This window comes from Macaca nemestrina, chromosome 3 (genome assembly GCF_043159975.1).
Source record: "Macaca nemestrina isolate mMacNem1 chromosome 3, mMacNem.hap1, whole genome shotgun sequence".
In the NCBI taxonomy this organism is placed as follows: domain Eukaryota; kingdom Metazoa; phylum Chordata; class Mammalia; order Primates; family Cercopithecidae; genus Macaca; species Macaca nemestrina.
In genome coordinates, this window is record NC_092127.1 from 70,382,891 (window position 1) to 70,403,216 (window position 20,326).

Here is a 20,326-nt window from a genome sequence, read left to right on the forward strand (position 1 = left end):
TACAATAATATACTGTTCTATTTGTTTACATAAAAACATTTTATATATGCTGATTAGAATATATGTTTCATACATTTGTTTCTCTAGAGATCCTTCCACTTTAATAATAAAAACTGGTTAGTAAATGCCAATTAATAGGATAAAATTAGAATTAAGAAGGACATAAAGACATAATATTTTCTGAAAAACAAGATGAGATATATCTCATACTTCCATATTTTAAAATAAAGTGTCAATATAAAACTGTTTCCAGGAATCTTAAAAAGGGAGGAGTGTCCCACGAAGATGTTTCAAAATTTTCTAAATGTTTTAATGTAATGAATTTAGCTATTTAGGTTTTCTTCTTTCTCTTTTTTCTTTTTTTACTCTGACAACTGCCCCAAATCTTTCCATTCACAGCTACTGGATTAATACAAATTTGAAACACTGAATTAATCGTTGAAGGTACTGAATCAATAATTAGTTAAAATTCAAAATATGACATTATTGTAAATACATATAAGAAGCTGTAGCTACAAAGTTTTCTAGACAGATTTGTTGGTAAATGTATTGCTATTTTGGAAATACAATATTACTTCCCTTGCAGCAAGAATGAATCTTGGAGAAATTTAAAAATTGACTTGTGACCCACTTAACTGTGTAAAAACTGATGCAGAAATCAAGTCATTTAAAACAAGAATATGATGGTTATAAAATAAAAATATTTAAAATTTTCTTTCATTATTACTATTATAAAAAATAAATTGGTGGCAAATTAATTTATAGCAACTAAACATATAGCATCTATCATTTATAATTTATAATTACATCATGTTTTCAATGATAATGAGTATGAGTCCCCTAAATTTTTTAATTTCTCAAAATAGTTAAGTGGAAAATTAAGAAAAATTTTTTGACTATTTTATGATTGAAAATTAGCTCTTTTTGTCACAGACTTAATGGTTAAGTTTTAAAAAATAAAATATAATCCAAGGAAATAATTTTATAATATGATTACAGGCATTTACTGGTGATCAAATTTTCTAGAGAAAAAATAGTTGAAACTGAGGTTATTACTAAATATAATTCCTTTTTTGACTAGTGTTATACAACTTATTAAACTGACAGTCACAGTTGCACAGTTGCTGCTAACTTCACTGCCAACATGTAAGGTATGTGAATGGTGTCTCAATACTCTTGTTTAATATGCTATAAATGTGAAGATGGCCTACAGATGCTTAAAGTATAAGGAATGATTAACAACACTTGCCAATAAAGCTACAAATGGTTATGCTAAAAATATGCTTTGAAAGGAATAACAATAGGTTAGAAGACTTAAGATTCTACTTTGAATAACTGAATTCATTGCCATTGTGTATCATATATACAGTCAAGTGCCTTTGCCTGTCAGCCTTTACATCCTCAAATAAAATTCCAAAATTAGTAAAAAAAAAAAAAAAAAAAGAAATAAATAAATAAAACAACAGAAATCCTAACACCTAACTGTAATTCTTATCCCTATTCTTCTTTCTGTCTTCTCTCCCCTGGGTAAAACAAAATGCCATACAAAGCACTGAATTTAAATATATTTTATGTTTGGAGACATTTAAATACCTCCACATGGCCCTGGAGACTGACTTCTGCGTGTAGAAGGTAGATGAAACACTTTGCAGTCTAATGAAGACTTACAAAACGGAGAGGATCATGTAACTCCTCACTATACATATGTCCTTGTCTGTCAAACTCACTTCTGCAAGCATCATCAAGCTGCACAATGATTTTTTTCAAAACGAGGATCTGCTTTTGATATCAGTGGTAGAGCTTTTATTTTAAAGACACCTCTCAGTAGCAGACTCAACAGTTTCTGACATTTAAACTGAGTCCACATGACTTCAAGTGCTTTCTTATGCTATTTTAACATGAAATATTTCAACTTTCTGAAACAAAATGAATAGGCACATTGACAATATTATTTTCTTTAACAGTTCCTGTGCCTTTGGGGATAAAAATTAATTCATGAAAAATGTTTAAATCTATATGAAGTTCAGACTTATTGCTTCCCATTTAGAAACTGGTATTCTCCACAATTTCACATTTGTGATTTTGTGCATTAATTAAATATTTCTTTAAGCCAATGAGAAACAAGAAAAATCTTGCTGAAAAACTCATGCAAGCAAAGAAGCAGCAAAATGCCCCCAACTCCAAAGCTCCTTCTGACAGCCCAGGCAGAACTTACGTGCATGCCGCGCTCGGTGCTTGTGAGGTCTGCTGTGATCCTTTTCCGAGCGTGGATCTTCTCCCTGCTCTGTGCCTTCTGATGAGACGGCAAAGGATACCAGAGAAGGAGGTGCTTCTGACTGCCCTCCTTCCACTGGAGAATCCACACACCCCTTTCCTGCCTGAAGCCTGCACCCTTCTGTCTTCTGCCTGTCAGAGCAGTCGAGGATCACTTCCACCCGGGGCAGTCTCGCATCTCCTGCTTCACTTTCCTGGATCACTCTCAACTCTCTGCCACTGGAGATCTGGATTATCTTGCTGGACCTCAGGAAAGGGTCTGCTTTCTCATTAGTGGGGATCGAATTTATGTGGACAATCTTGTCATGTGACAAGTTAGGGTCTGGGTCAGGAGACTTAGATTTTTCGGGTCCCGGGAGAGCCACTACAGGGCCACTAGCGCCCTTATGTCTCTCCTGTGAAAGGGACAGTTGCAGCTCAACCACAGGGCCAGGCTGTTCGGCTTCTATCTTCTCCCTTAAGATCAGCTCTTCTGTCACGCGTCCTCTTTGGAAGTCAGGCATTTGGGGAGCCCTCTGGTAGCTCAGGCCTGTTTCTTCTTTCAAGCTCCCTGCACAATCGGGACCACTTCTTTGATCCTCAGCTAGGGGAACTTCAGTCTTGACAGGGGCGAGGAAGAACTGTGTGCACTGGGTCTTTGTGGCTGGTCGAATCTGCAGGGTGGTACTTTCCACATGACCCCCATGTGTGAGATGCTCGAGGTTTTTGTTTTCATTTTCAGATATCAAAGCCTCACTTATTCCACTGGATGGTCTGCACACAGAAAAATCATTCCAGACACTTAAATCAGACTATGTTACATCTGCCAAAGAACTTCCTGACACTTTTGTGATGTCTAATACATGATATAGTCAAAATATTTTCTTCTAAATGTCAATTGCAACATACTTGAAAACAGAAGGTGGCAATATGTTCATATTATTACTTAAAGAGATACCAAATAAACTTTTTTAAAAGCACAACAAAACGCTTACGCAAGATTATGAAACCTGAATCCATCCTAAATTCAGCTTTTATTTGTAAAAAAAAAAAAAACAAAAAAAAAAACAAACACACAAAAAACATGGATCCCCTTTATCTGTAAGTACTTGGAATCTGGGTATCTCCGATAATGAGTTTGCTAGAATGTGACAAAACATTTCAATGTCTTTTTGACTAAGTTTTAGTCTAGACATTATGAAGTCAGATAAACATATCCAGCACCTTCAGATCAATCTTAACTTACAGATAACTCAAGAAGGCCTTTTTGAGGCTGTGCTTTCTTGAAAGGAATGAAATAGAAGCTGTTTTTTAAGCCCCAGTGAGCATGTGTTTTGTAATAAGTGGACCCAGCCCAGTACTCTTGTGTAAAGAGAAATCCTTTCCATGCTGCAATGAATCATTAAGTCATGGAGTATTTATAATCTGAAATGTCTCCCTTTCTTCTATTTGAACCTGTTTCTTGGAGCATTTTCTTTTTAGGATATCTGAAGTGAAACTGTTCCTTTATCTTTCAGCTAAGGAGCCTAGAGCTGTACACCACATTTCTTTGATTTGATCTTCCCGGTTGTTTGTGCAAATTTGGGTTTGTGAGAAGAAGCCATGTCAGTTTAAGAGTTAAATAACTTCTTTCTGAAACTCTAATTTAAACTGTAAATGTTTTTAGAAGTATTATTCACAGAACAGCTGTAGGAAATGCCTTCAATTTTTGTATTCGTATTTTTTTTTTTAATTTTAGAAGCAGCATAATTATCTTTGCCCCTTTCCTCCTTCCTTAAAAGATAGTTATGACTAATGCAGGGAACATCAGTTGAAGGGCATGAGCTTGTACTTGCATTCTACTCAAAGGAATTTACCTTAGAATTTATGTGGTAGTGCAATTTCAGACCAATGCTCAAAATACTTACTCCTAACTTTGCTTTCAACTGCATTTGGCAAAAGAAAACTAAGCCAAATACAAACAAACTAACAGTTAAACAAAATGCACCTTTCTCTATATGCAAGTAATTGGAAAAGCTTCCTGGTAATGCAGTATTTATACAACATTATAATAGAGTATTTAAAAAGCATGATGTTAGCCAATTAGATCATTATTATATAGAAAATGTTCAATACACTGTTAAACTGAATTTGAGGGTACCAAAAGGTCAGAGAGTTTTAATTTAGGAAGACCTTGGGATGGAAATAGATTAAATCACTTTGAATTATGTTAGCAATCAATTGTGAAGCTGAGAAGAGAATAGTTTCAATTCATGCCAGCCTTGTAGACTGGAATACAGACAAATGGCCAGATAAATATTAACATTTATCAGCAGCTGAAGTAAAATATATAGACATGAGTAAATAACATAAAAGCATGAGAGAGTAAAGCTTTATGCCTTAAAACAATCATTTCCCATCAGTCTACATACGTACTCATCAAGTCCACAATTTATGTGTCATAATTATAGAATTTTAAAAATCTTATTTGAATAACATTTAAGATAATAGAGACGGAATGCTAAAGGAGTTATTTTAAAAGAGTCTTACCTAGCTATCTCTGGGCAATAGTTCAGGAAAAGTAAAAACACTTGTCCTCCACTGATAGATGATAGTGATATGAGTGAGAGAAATATTTATTGCAGGAAACAATATTCAGATATTTAAAATAGTGGTAGTGGTGGTGATAATAATAATTGCTTTTGACTTCATTTTCAATTGCGATTCCACTTTGAATCCTACCAACTAGTTACTTATTTTGTAAATTTTTTATTTTATAAATTTAATTGTGTATTAGCAAATTATATATTTTATAAACTTATTTTCTCTTCGTAATATGAAGGAAGGATTCTCAGGCCTTAAACACTGGGTTTGATGGGTAAATATTTAGATTATAAGAATAATACTAGATTTCCATTGTTGTCTCAAGATTTTGGCCATAGTGAGTTCATTTTTATCCCAGAAGAGAATCATACTGAATGATCAGCAGAGGGGGAACTGTATGTAGTGCTTCTGCAGAGTTGAGGAAAAACCTGGAGGACTTTGAGGTTCATCTTGAGATGTCCTCTGACATCTTCCTAAAAGCTGCTCTCCAGGAAGTCAAAGCTTTCCTTTCTGGATTCATTATAATGCAATAGTCAGGGCTTCTGTTGCAAAATCAGTATGGACTGTACTGTGATTTGTACACCATAAAAATGGCAATGCTGTAGTTTTTTTTGTTATTGTCCTCATTGTTTTCTTTTGTTTTTATATTTGAAGGTTTCTTTTATATTGTTATACAACTACGTGGGGATAGTGGTATTTGAAGAGATTGAATTCCCAAATGACTTGTGTTGGTAGTGCAAAAACCTTGTTCTAATCATTTGCTTTTGTCCATCCCCAAATATTGGTTTTACTGGAGAAATCTGGCTGCTTGTAAGTTTTTGTTGTCGTTTCTCTTTTCTGTTTCTTAGTCATCCTCTTTTAACGAAAAATTGTACAGTTTAACGGTCTAATATCTAAACATTTTAAATTCATCTGTCCATCTGATAATTACAATTGAGTGATTCTGATCCATCACAAAATCTTGATCTATCAAAGAAATATTAAGTTATGCTCAATATACTGAGCTTTCTAAGGAAGGAGGCTAAAATACCTAAGATTTTCAACAAAGTGCTTTAAACAAGGATTTTCAACTTAATTCTCAATTAACCAGAAAGTTTGGTTGAATAGAATTGACTATTTTTCAAACACAGTTGTGTTTCTGTTTAACTGTACTAACCTTGTACAAAGCACCCCTAATTTCTCCATAAATGACAAATTATATATGTAGTAAAAGCTATAATTATTCCCATGTAGCTTCAAGAGAAAATACATATTCCAGCAAATCCATTGTACCTTTTGATGAGCATTTGGAGAGAGTCTGTTATGCTTTCCATGAGCTTGATGACTTCAGGGTAGGTGAGATCTGCACAAGGGTTGCCATTGATGGAAACCACTTCATCTCCCTCACAGAGCCCAGACCCGGAGGCTTTGCTCTGATTTCGAATCTGAGTGGAGTAGAAAAGGAGACATAGCAGAATGATATAATTTATAAAAAGCAAGCCACCATCTCTGAGAAACAAGTCTGTCAATTGTAACACCAGCCCTGATTTTTAATTCACTGTTAACCTGTAAGACCATTTGAACACTTCTTACCACACTATGAACACACACACAGACACACACTTTATCATGTATTAACATTTACCATAATATCAACATTTAATTCATAGCATTGTAAGCAAGCAGGAAAAAAGAAAGTAAATCAATGTAAAGGAACCAGACAGAATAAAAGAAATAAAAAACAGAGCAGAATGACAAAAGATGTTCAACACTTACATTGATGACATTAAAAATAATTATTCAGGTCAGGCATGGTGGCTCACGCCTGTAATCCCAGCACTTTGGGAAGCCAAGGCGGGTGGATCACGATGGCAGGAGTTTGAGACCAGTCTGGCCAACATGGTGAAACCCCATCTCTACTAAAAAGTACAAAAATTAGCTGGGCATGGTGGTATGCACCTGTAGTCCCAGCTACTCAGGAGGCTGAGGCAGGAGAATTGCATGAACCCAGGAGGTGGAGGATGCAGTGAGTCAAGATTGCACCGTTGCACTCTAACCTGGGCAACAAAGCAAGACTCCATCTCAAAAATAAAATAAAATAAAATAAAATAAAATAAAATAAAATAAAATAATTCAGGCCAGGCACAGTGGCTGACACCTATAATCCCAGCACTTTGGGAGGCTGAGGCAGGTGGATCTCTTGAGTTTAGCAGTTTGAGACCAGTCTGTTCAACATGGCAAGACCCTGTCCCTACAAAAAAAAAAAAAATTACAAATAATGCAAAAATTAGCCCAGCTTAGTGGTGCATGCCTGTGATCCTAGCCACACAGGAGGCTGAAGTGGGAGGACTGCTCGAGCCAGGAGGTGGAGGTTGCAGTGAGCCCAGATCACGCCACTGCACTCCAGTCTGGAGGACAGAGCAAGACCCTGTCTTAAAACATAATTTTTCACTCCAGTGAGAAAGTGATCTCCTGCATTAAAATAAATTTTAAAATCCTTCCCATTGCCAAGGTGAATGAAATGCCATGACTATAAGAAGGAGGTATAAGACAGGGCAACTTGTTTGAGGAGAGAGCTGTACAGCTAAATGGACTGATAAAAACCATCCCAGTATAGATGGTGGGGCACCAGGGAGCCTGGATATTAGGGAGTATGTCAAAGAGAGAAATGCTTCATTGAAATCAGCTACTCCAGGCATGGTACTAAGCAAACTTTAGCAAAAAAAGAAAAAAAGGAATAAAAAAGAGATTACTTTGCAGAAAGTAAAAGCAGCAGCCCTGCCATAAGCATTGTGTCATATTCTACTGGAATATTCTTATTCCAGTAAGAGATCAAAGACCAAGGAAAATGAGAGGTCAGGTCTATGCTCTCCTTGGTGGACCTGCTGGGCCATGGCTTGGCAGTGGCTCTGTTCTTCAGTCTAGAGAGTCACAGCTCCTGTCAGCCTGCCCCTCTATCATTGCCTTAACTCTTGTTAGGTTCCAACAACACACATTATCTCCTTGTACCTTTGTGCCTACAGGTGATAATAGCTTCCTGCTCTCAATCTCTGGGTTTCTGGGTGCTTCATTATCATTTGTTGGTTCCCTTAAGACTACTTTTAGTCTCTGCATTACATTATCTTGAATTCTTCCTTGAACATGCCATCTATTTCCTGCTGGAGCCCTAAGTGATACTAACGTGCTTAGATTTCATTTTATGAGTGCAATTGTTCTCAATGAACCATGTATGATGACCATACAGTCTCAAATTTAAGAATAAGATACTTTTCCAGATTTTTTCTACCAAGTATTATTCCTTTTTATTAAAATAAAGCTTCTGAGCCTAGAGAGGTGAAAACCAGGTAGGCGGCACTTCTTGAAGAATGTTTTCATGGCTAGACTTATTTCTGACTGGGCACAAAATGTATTTCAATTTATCTCTAAAAGTTGCCCACTAATTCCTGCTAAAGTCTTAAATGATAATTCATATATTAACTCATACAGGTTTAACGTTTACATCTACAAGTTCATTTTAAATGACACTCTCGAAAGCAAAATATTACCTTTAAGAGCCAAAGCAATGGCATTATTGAAATTTGAAGTGATTCAATTAGTTTTGTTCTTGGAGAGGCCATCCTTCTATTGTCATAAATTATAATCTATAGAAAGCCTTCCCCATTTCTGACAAATCAATATCATTACCTCTTGCAGAAGAATATACTAATTTATTGGAAAATATAATTTATTTTTGGAATATACTAATTTATTGGAATATACTAATTTATTGGAAAATACTAATTTATTGGAAAATATTAAATGAACTCAATATTCCAAGACTACAAGAAAGTCACAAAAGCAATGAGAAAGAAGATTTCACCTAATTTTGAAAATATCCATTTAGCTGTTAAATATATTTGTTTTGTTTTGTCTTGCATGAAATATTTAAAATGAAAGATCACAAGAAAATTTTTAATAAGTAAAGGATACAACAATATCTAACAATGAACATCTGTGTCAGGGTTAGAATTATTCACATTTCAGTTACTGAAATTTATTTATTAAAAAAATTAGGTAAATAATAGGGCATATTTTTGAGGCATAAAATCATTCATTAAATGGAGTCAGATATACCAGGATTCGAACAGAAAATTCACCCTTTGGAGGACCAAGGAGGTTTTATGTTGATAAAACAGAGGTGTCATTATACTCTGTACACCCCAAGATCCAATCTTAAGTAGAAGTTCTCTTTTTCAGCCATGAGTCATCTGAGTTTTAAACTGGGATTGCGGAAAAAGATGAAAAATTGATTCTTTAAAAATAAATAATCTCCCAACTTAACAGAGCTGCCTGTCATCCAAACAGGTGTTGCTTGATAGGAAAAGCGCAGTTCATCATCCTGCTTGTCAAGTTGGAGCTTTTAATGGTATCTAAATAAGCCAGTGCATCATGGTAAGAGTCATTAGCATTCCTTCAGAGAAAACATTTTGAGGTCAACATTCACAATCAACTGCTGTGATTGCGTTTCACTGACCTTTCACATTGATCTGAACAACAAGGAATCTTTTTCCCTCAAGAACGTTGTTACATATGATGAGAACTTTTCTTGTCACTTAATTTTTTCTGAAGGACTACTCTTTTTCCATTTTTTATGGAACTATTCAACCAAATAAATATGGTATGACAGGGTCTTATAGTATCAAGAAGGATAAATATGTATTAGTGTACCTAAGATCCTTACCTTCTATTGTGCATAATTATGTATTTTTATAATTGTATAATTGTGCATGTTTATGTGAATAAAGATTCTAACACTTGGAAACGTTCTTATTTATGAAAATGAAAGACACTGTGCATCACAAAACTAGATTTAGACACACAAATTATTAGTACTGATGATACCAATTATCTATCAGTGAACTTATCAACCAGTCTCCTTAAGCCATTAGTCTTGGATTCATAAAATACATGTAGTAGTGGGAAAGGGTACCAACTCTGAGGGAACAAGACATGGGTTTCAACTGTGTTGCACCTATGCTTACTACCTGTCTGAACTTAGGTGAGTTACGCCACCACCCTGAGCTTTAGTTTTCTAAAGTGTAAAATGGTGCTAATAAATTTTATCAGTCTAGATGTTTAATTAGGATTAGAAATAATGTGTGTAAAGTTTCATGATGTACCTACAGCTCAAAGAGGTGCTCAAGAAGGGATTGGTGAATTCAGATGTGTTGGCTTACTACACACACACAGTTATATGTAAACTATTTTTAAAAATTAAAAAATAGACAATATTATGACTCAATGTGTTGCCAATTCAAAATTGAGTATAATTATCTTTCATAAACTGTGATTTGACACAAAATACCTGTGTGAGCACATGATGGAATTCCTTTCCCTTGAAAACATTCCTTTAGAGACCTCATTCCACACATAATATATTAGACCCTGAGCGAGTTCTTATCCCGAAAATATTGGATTCTTTTTCAGTGTCTCCCAATTTAATCAGATCACATAACTAAGAGATATTGGTAATGTCAGTAGTTACCAAATGCAATACTGTGTTTCATTGCTTACCACCTTTTTGTTTTGTTTTGTTAATTTTTATTTTAGGTTTAGGGATACACGTGAAGGTTTGTTACAGAGGTAAACACCTGTCATGGGGGGTTGTTGTGCATATTATTTCATCACCCAGGAACTAAGCCCAGTACCCAAAAGTTATCTTTTCTGCTCTTCTCCCTCCTGCCAGCCTCCCCCATCAAGTAAACCCCTGTGCCTGTTGTTTCCTTCTTTGTGTTCATAAGTTCTTATCATTTAGCTCCCACTTATAAGTGAGAATATGCAGCTTACCACCTTTAAAAACTTTTTATTTAAAATTATGGATACATAATTGTTATACATATTTATAGGGTATATGTGATATTTTGATACAAGCTAATGATCAAACCAGGGTAATTAGGGGGTCCATCACCTCAAATATTTATCATTTCTTTGTGCTAGGAACATTTCAATTGCACTGTTTTAGTTATCTTGAAGTATACAATAAATTACTGTTAACTATAGTCATCTTATGCCACAAAACACCAGATCCTATTTCTTCTAACTGTATTTTTGTACCCATCAGCCATCTCCAGTTTATCCACCTCTCTTCTCTACTACCCTTCCCAGTCTCTGGTAACCATCATTCTACTCTCTATCTCTTTTATCAAAAAGAGAGCTAATAATGCATGCTGGCAAGGATGTGGAGAAAGGGGAATCCACATACCCTGTTGGTGGGAATACAAATTAGTCCAGTCACTATGGAGAACCACATGGAAGCTCCTCAGAAAATTAAAACTAGAACTAGCCAGCAATCCCATTCCTGGTTGTATATTGAATATAAAGGAAATCAGTATATTAAAGAGATATCTGCACTCCCAAGTTTATTGCAGCACTATTCACAATAGTCAAGATATGGAATCAACCTAAGTGTCCATCAGTGGATGAATGGATAAAGAAAAAGTGGAAATATACACAGTGGAATATTATTCAGTCATAAAAAATGAAATCCTGTCATTTGCAACATGGATGGAGCTGGAGGGCATTATCTTAAGGGAAACAAGCCATGTGCAGAAAGACATATATTGCTCATTCTCACTCACTTGTGGAGATTTCCATTTCTTGATCCATGCCAGGAAAGATTTATTTTACCAACACCAAGTGAAATTGGAAAGTTACGACTTCTCTGGGAAACTTAACGACATTATTTACATTTCATAGACTAAATCTGAGAAGACTTTTGGCTATGCTAATTTAGCTTTATGAATAAATAATTCCTTGCAAATAAAAAAGAAACCTCATTTTTCTCTTCTGTTGTTCTCTCTTCATTTCCAGGTTTTCCAAGACTGACTAGAAAGCAGGTATCAGATTTGATTTCTCATCGACCTAGTACATAAATTATTTTGCGTTGTGTATATGGCCTGTCAATCATGCCAGCTTGCTGTCAGGAGAACTAAATTTTATCTCAGGAGCTGCATTTTCATGTATAATTCATTGACAAGTCCTGTTGGAAAATGTCAGAGTAAGTGATAGAAACAAGACAATCTCTTCCTTAAATCCACTATTATAATCTATTGAAATCGATGGAAAAAGAGAAAATTAGCATAAATTTGCCTATCACATGTGGGGCTATTCTCAATCCACATGATGAAGTCTCAGGGACCTGGCAATAACTAAGAGAGGATGAAAAAGATGATCGTGATCTCAGGCAACAACTAAAGTTTCAGAGATTTTTTTTTTTTTTTTTTTTTGGACAGAAAATGTAATATACATGTTCTAGTAGCTCTGTCGGAAGCTCCTGCCTTTCCTCAATTTTCCACTTCAGGCATTTTGCAAAACTGCCTCATACCTGTAAAACAAGGTTTAGTAAGCATTCCCTTACCCCAGCTGGCTCTTAAACCAAAGCCTTAGGTAGGTCTGTATTCTTTGACTAATACCAGAGGAATGATCAGAGGAGGCAGAGCAAGATGATAGCAGCTAAGGTCTTAGAAATCAGTTCATAATTCCACTTTCAGACGGCTTGCTATCCAGATCCTAAACACCAACCTCAGCCCTTGGGATTCACTTCTACACATCATGTGTCTAAATAATGAAAATAAAGTTAAAACTGTATATTCAAATCAGGTGACAGGTGTAAATTCAAATAGACACTACAATTCAAATCTACACTCAGTACCTCAGTTCAAGCTCATAACCTGCTCTCATTTTGGGTTTTGTTTTGAAGATCATGACCTTTCCTCCTCTTGTCACCAAGATATGTCCAGACAAAAACGTTTTCTTTTGGATGATTGTCTTACCCTCAGAGACCAAGTCACCATAAAAGTAAAAAGTATTCATGGTAGCAACCTTGGAAAGCTTCCTGGAGTAATAACTATCTTTGACAGGAATGAGAGCCCTAATTTGTGGGGCTGCATACTTAAGAATCTTCATACCAAAGTGATTCCACAGGCAGAAACGATGCTGCAATATAACTGCTATGAGCTGTTATAAAGCAGCCATCATGATGCTAGAAAACTAAGTACAAATATGGAATGGTATTCTCTGCTTTTCTTTCTTTCCTAAGAATGTAAACATCCTAGCTCTTTCAGGCAAACACTGGTAGATCAGAGCCTAGCAGGACATGTGCCGGTCTACTTTTTGTTGGATAAATCATGAAAGATTGCACAGAGGTCTCTGAACTACAGTCAGATTATTTTTATAAACATTTGTACAGAATATGAAAAAATACTTTTTAAAGAACTCATAATAAAAGCACATGTAAAATTTAAAAGACTCTATGTAAATACTCTTTTTAATAAGAATTACTAAGAAAAGAGAGCAGAACTAGAACTCACTATTTGGGTTTCCTAAATTTTAGTTGATTTTTTTTTTTTTTTTTTTTTTTTTTTTTTTTTTTGGAGATGGAGTCTTGCTCTTATCGTGCAGGCTGGAGTGCAATGGCACGATCTCTGCTCACTGTAACCTCCGCCTCCTGGGTTCAAGCAATTCTCCTGCCTCAGCCTCCTGAGCAGCTGGGAGACTCCCGCCACCACGCACAGCTAATTTTTGTATTTTTAGTAGTGACGGGATTTCGCCATGTTGGCCAAGCTGGTCTCGAACTCTTGACTTCGTGATCCACCCACATCAGCCTCCCAGAGTGCTGGAATTACAGGTGTGAGCCACCGTGTCTGGCCTCAGTTCATATTTATTAACTGGACATACAACTTTTAACTGAGAAATTAACATGCTAATAAGAATTAGTTAGCTAAAGAACTTACAAGTAAGCTCCCTACAGTCTTTTGAATGGTCAAAATACAGTTGAAAATAAAGTTCACTAAAACTTCTGGACATTATTGAAAGTGTATGGATCCTATCCTCAGTCTATTTCATCGATTTTATACAATTCTATTTACCATCGTTATTTGGTTTTGAAGTGGGGAGAAAATCATGTATCTTGTATAAAGGAAAATGGCAAAGTTAATACAAACGCCAAAGTTAGGGAGTAAAAGCCAAATTTAAAAACACACGAAAATCTTAACAATAACAAAAAGGCTCAGGAGATTGGGCCACTCACTGAAGGTGTAAAAAACTCTCATATGCTCAATAGGACTTAATGCCTCTGCTCTATTCGAGTAAGAGAATGGGCATTAATAATAATGATCCCAAGACATTTAAAATGTTTATATCATTTTTAGCAGACTGATTAGATGCAGAAAAACACGTGATACCTTTAGGAAAGAGTACATCCCAAATAGTTAAAAGAGTTTCTGATATCTGAAGGTATAATTGAACCTGAGGCATTTCTGCATTAATAAAGTGAAGGAAATGGATTAGAATCCATAATGTAAGGTCCCAGATACCTTGCTTGTATTGCTATTTTTTCTGAAACTGTTTAGTTTCAGAGATAAATGTCTCATGTACTCAACAAATATACCTGTCTGGAGCTCCCTGTTTTTCTATAGCTCTAGACATACGAAGTTTTCCTGTATTTGTCTCAACTAGATGAATCAGTTTATTCTTCTGGTTTTCTCATAAATAATACTACAAATAAAGAAGACATAAGTAAAATGAAAAATTTTTCTCCAAATGACAGGAGTAGAGACTTTTAAAAATTTATAAGTTCTATTATTTTGCTGAGGACTTGCAGTTATTAGTAAACTAGAGATCTTGTCTTAATTCTGTCACTAACTCATGTGATTTTGAGCAAAGCATTTAAGTTATTAGGGAATCATTTTCAACATTTGGAGAATGAAGGAATTCCCTCCATATTCCTAATTCTATACTTTGTCAAACTATAATACATATAAGATGTATTAGGGTGCTTCCATTTTGGAAAGAATCACATCAAATTGTCATTGAAGTTTTAATTTAAAAAGTATCAACTGTACAAATTTATAAATATTTTTCATAGTTTTAATTCAAGAAAACTAAGTTGACTGCACTGAACATTTACTGTAGTAGGGTACTGGGGGAAAAGACAGGGCCAATAATGTCTTCACATGACTGATATAATATCTACCTCCCCAGCCACAGCACATACTGAGAGGTTTGATTGACAAAAAAACTGGCTGGTGCTGGAGCCAGGGGGATTTAATCACATCAGAAAGACTGCCCTTTTAGGGAAGAGCTGGTTTAAATGATCACTTTCAAAGCCTTAACTGGAATTTCATTTAGGCCATCATCGGTGTTTAAGAGTATGTGATCTACAGAAGCAGTTCTTAAATATTTTGGTCTTAGGAAAAATTTAGACTCCTAAAAATAATTAAGAATTGCAAAGATACTCTGTTTTGAGTTCTCTCTATTGGTATTTACCATATTAGATATCAAAAACGAGAAATTGTAAATTTTTATTAAATTAGAAAAACAACAAACCCACTGCATGCTAACATAAGTCCTTTTTTATGAAAAATAAACCATATTGTATAAAACAGGTATTGTAGTGAGAATAGTGGTATCATTTCCCACTTCTGTAAATCTATTTATTTATTTATTTATTTTTGAGATGGAGTCTCACTCTGTTGCCCAGGCTGGAGGGCAGTGGCACGATCTAGGCTCACTGCAACCTCCGCCTCCCAGCTTCAAGCAATTCTCCTGCCTCAGTCTCTCGAGTAGCTGGGATTCCAGGCATGCGCTGCCACGCCCCGCTAATTTTTGCATTTTTAGTAGAGACAAGATTTCACTATGTTGGCCAGGCTGGTCTTGAATTCCTGACCTCAAGTGATCCACCCGCCTTGGTCTCCCAAAGTGCTGGGATTACAGGAGTGAGCCACTGTGCCTGGTCTGTAAATCTCTTTAATGTCTGAGCTCAATAGAAGACAGCTGGATTCTCAGATGTGCTTCTGCATTCAATCTGTTGTGATGTGTTGATTGAAATGCATGAAGAAAATTGAGCCTCACACAGTTATATAGTTGGAAAAGGAGGAGTACATTAATAGTCTTATAGGGTAATTTTGGATATTCTTCTTTGATATCACATTGAACTCAACAAGCAGTAGTTTCTAAAGTTGCAGTGCAGAATCTGAAACCATAGGAATAAATTTTTCATACTCTGTTAATTAAAAAAATCTATTGGTCCATTTTGCATTTTTAATGTATCTTTTATGCATGCGTGACTTTGTTACATTTGGATTGATCATTTGGAGAATATCAATTCATTGAGTTATGCAGATCTTTCAAATGCTGACACATTTCCTTGTACGATATCAAACAATCATTCTCAATATTGCCAATGATCTCATCAGAGAAGTCTTTAAGTATTGGGATGCTATCAAATTCACAGTGGCAGATGACAGTTTCTTAAAATTTTAACTTTCCTTTGAAAGTTCGAATATTGTCAGTCAGTTTTCTTAAATGGGCAGGATGACTTTGCTTATTTTCTAGAAAATATCTGCTGAATATCAAAGTCTGAATAACCATATTTTGTCTGTCATTCTTTAAAATAAAAGTGATGTCCCATAAATTTAAAAAAGGGCTAGTATGGCTTGCGATTCAAACAATTTCCTACAAATTCTCCCTTGAGGTAAACATTGCATTTCAGTGTCCAGCCAAAGTGCTTTATATGTACTTTTCATTTTGTCACACAGAATATTAAAAAGATGTGCACTCAAGATTTAATAAAAATCAAACTTTAATTGCTTCATCAGGATATCCTTAGGTGTGCACCCAATACAGGAGCACCCAGATTCATAAAGCAAGTCCTTAGAGACCTACAAAGAGTCTCTACAAAGACTCCCACACAATAATAATGGGAGACTTTAACACCCCACTATCAACATTAGACAGATCAACGAGACAGAAAGTTAACAAGGATATCCAGGAATTGAACTCAGCTCTGCACCAAGCAGACCTAATAGACATCTACAGAACTCTCCACCCCAAATCAACAGAATATACGTTCTTCTCAGCACCACACCACACTTTTTCCAAAATTGACCACATAGTTGGAAGTAAAGCACTCCTCAGCAAATGCAAAAGAACAGCAATTTTAACCAACTGTCTCTCAGACCACAGTGCAATCAAATTAGAACTCAGGATTAAGAAACTCACTCAAAACCGCTCAACTACATGGAAACTGAACAACTGGCTCCTGAATGACTACTGGGTACATAACGAAGTGAAGGCAGAAATAAAGATGTTCTTTGAAACCTATGAGAACAAAGACACAACCTACCAGAATCTCTGGGACACGTTTAAAGTAGTATGTAGAGGGAAATTTATAGTACTAAATGCCCACAGGAGAAAGCAGGAAAGATCTAAAATTGACACCCTAACACCACAATTAAAAGAACTAGAGAAGCAAGAGCAAACACATTCAAAAGCTAGCAGAAGGCAAGAAATAACTAAGATCAGAGCAGAACTGAAGGAGATAGAGATGCAAAAAAACCCTTCAAAAAATCAATGAAGCTGGGAGCTGGTTTTTTTTAAAAGATCAACAAAATTGATAGACCACTAGCAAGACTAATAAAGAAGAAAAGAGAGAAGAATCAAATAGATGCAATAAAAAATGATAAAGGGGATATCACCACCGATCCCACAGAAATACAAACTACCATCACAGAATACTATAAACACCTCTACACAAATAAACTAGAATATCCAGAAGAAATGGATAAATTCCTCGACACATACACCCTCCCAAGAATAATCCAGGAAGCAGCTGAATCTCTGAATAGACCAATAACAGACTCTGAAATTGAGGCAATAATTAATAGCCTACCAACCAAAAAAAAAGTCCAGGACCAGACGGATTCACAGCCAAATTCTACCAGAGGTACGAGGAGGAGCTGGGACCATTCCTTCTGAAACTATTCCAATCAATAGGAAACGAGGGAATCCTCTCTAACTCATTTTATGAGGCCAGCATCATCCTGATACCAAAGCCTGGCAGAGACACAACAAAAAAAGGGAACTTTAGACCAATATCCCTGATGAACATCGATGCAAAAATCCTCAATAAAATACTGGCAAACCGAATCCAGCAGCACATCAAAAAGTTTATCCACCACGATCAAGTGGACTTCATCCCTGGGATGCAAGGCTGGTTCAACATATGCAAATCAATAAACGCAATCCAGCATATAAACAGAACCAATGACAAAAACCACATGATTATCTCAATGGATGCAGAAAAGGCCTCTTACAAAATTCAACAGCCCTTCATGCTAAAAACTCTCAATAAATTCAGTATTGACGGGATGCATCTCAAAATAGTATGAGCTATTTATGACAAACCCACAGCCAATATCATATTGAATGGGCAAAAACTGGAAGCATTCCCTTTGAAAACTGGCACAAGACAGGGATGCCCTCTCTCACCACTCGTATTCAACATAGTGTTGGAAGTTCTGGCCACGGCAATCAGGCAGGAGAAAGAAATAAAGGGTATTCAATTAGGAAAGGAGGAAGTCAAATTGTCCCTGTTTGCAGATGACATGATTGTATATCTAGAAAACCCCATCGTCTCAGCCCAAAATCTCCTTAAGCTGATAAGCAACTTCAGCAAAGTCTCAGGATACAAAATCAATGTGCAAAAATCACAAGCATTCTTATACACCAATAACAGACAAACAGAGAGCCAAATCATTAGTGAACTCCCATTCACAATTGCTTCAAATAGAGTAAAATACCTAGGAATCCAACTTAAAAGGGTTGTGAAGGACCTCTTTAAGGAGAACTACAAACCACTGCTCAATGAAATAAAAGAGGATACAAACAAATGGAAGAACATTCCATGCTCATGGATAGGAAGAATCAATATCGTGAAAATGGCCATACTGCCCAAGGTAATTTATAGATTCAATGCCATCCCCATTAAGCTACCAATGACTTTCTTCACAGAATTGGAAAAAACTACTTTAAACTTCATATGGAACCAAAAAAGAGCCCGCATTGCCAAGTCAATCCTAAGCGAAAAGAACAAAGCTAGAGGCATCACGCTACCTGACTTCAAACTATACTACAAGGCTACATTAACCAAAACAGCATGGTCCTGGTACCAAAACAGAGATATAGACCAATGGAACAGAACAGAGCCTTCAGAAATAATGCCAGACATCTACAACTCTCTGATCTTTGACAAACCTGACAAAAAAATGAAATGGGGAAAGGATTCCCTATTTAACAAATGGTGCTGGGAAAACTGGCCAAATGTAGAAAGCTGAAACTGGATCCCTTCCTTACACCTTATACAAAAATTAATTCAAGATGGATTAAAGACTTAAATGTTAGACCTAAAACCATAAAAACCCTAGAAGAAAAGATAGGCAATACCATTCAGGACATAGGCATGGGCAGGGACTTCATGTCTAAAACACCAAAAGCCATGGCAACAAAAGCCAAAATTGACAAATTGTATCTAATTAAATTAAAGAGCTTCTGCACAGCAAAAGAAACTACCATCAGAGTGAACAGGCAACCTAGAGAATGGGAGAAAATTTTTGCAATCTGCTCATCTGACAAAGGGCTAATATCTAGAATCTACAAAGAACTCAAACAAATTTACAAGAAGGCCGGGCACGGTGGCTCATGCCTGTAATCCCTGCACTTTGGGAGGCCAAGGCGGGCGGATCACGAGGTCAGGAGATCGAGACCATCCTGGCTAACACGGTGAAACCCCGTCTCTACTAAAATACAAAAAAAATCAGCCGGGCACGGTGGCGGGCGCCTGTAGTCCCAGCTACTCGGGAGGCTGAGGCAGGAGAATGGCGCGAACCCGGGAGGCGGAGCTTGCAGTGAGCCGAGATGGTGCCACTGCACTCCAGCCTGGGCGACAGAGTGAAGACTCCGCCTCAAAAAAAAAAAAAACAAAAAAAACAAATTTACAAGAAAAAAACAAACAACCCCATTAACAGTGGGCGAAGGATATGAACAGACACTTCTCAAAAGAAGACATTTATGCAGCCAACAGACACATGAAAAAATGCTCATCATCACTTGCCATCAGAGAAATGCAAATCAAAACCACAATGAGATACCATCTCACACCAGTTAGAATGGTAATCATTAAAAAGTCAGGAAACAACAGGTGCTGGAGAGGATGTGGAGAAATAGGAACACTTTTACACTGTTGGTGGGACTGTAAACTACTTCAACCATTGTGGAAGACAGTGTGGCGATTCCTCAAGGATCTAGAACTAGAAATACCATTTGACCCAGCCATCCCATTACTGGGAATATACCCAAAGGATTATAAATCATGCTGCTATAAAGACACATGCACATGTGTGTTTATTGTGACACTACGCACAATAGCAAAGACTTGGAACCAACCCAAATGTCCAACAATGATAGACTGGATTAAGAAAATGTGGCACATATACACCATGGAATACTATGCAGCCATAAAAAAGGATGAGTTTATGTCCTTTGCAGGGACATGGATGAAGCTGGAAACCATCATTCTTAGCAAACTATCACAAGGACAAAAAACCAAACAGTGCATGTTCTCAGTCATAGGTGGGAATTGAACAATGAGATCACTTGGACACAGGAAGGGGAACATCACACACTGGGGCCTTTT

General features: G+C 36.3%; 1 protein-coding gene across 4 annotated transcripts in view; it reads right to left on the reverse strand.

Moving 5' to 3' along the window:
- LOC105486187 (synaptopodin 2) overlaps positions 1-20,326 on the reverse strand; it is a 172,929-nt gene that overhangs the window by 29,323 nt on the left and 123,280 nt on the right. For 3 of the 4 annotated variants that reach the window (XM_011748905.3, XM_071093099.1, XM_071093100.1), the window contains exons 2-3: positions 6,109-6,260; positions 2,216-3,027 (exon numbers count right to left, since the gene is read on the reverse strand). In XM_011748905.3, the coding sequence (XP_011747207.2) occupies positions 2,216-3,027; positions 6,109-6,260 (964 nt within the window). The remainder of the gene's footprint in view (positions 1-2,215; positions 3,028-6,108; positions 6,261-20,326) is intronic. The other variant, XM_011748906.3, reaches the window with a different exon arrangement.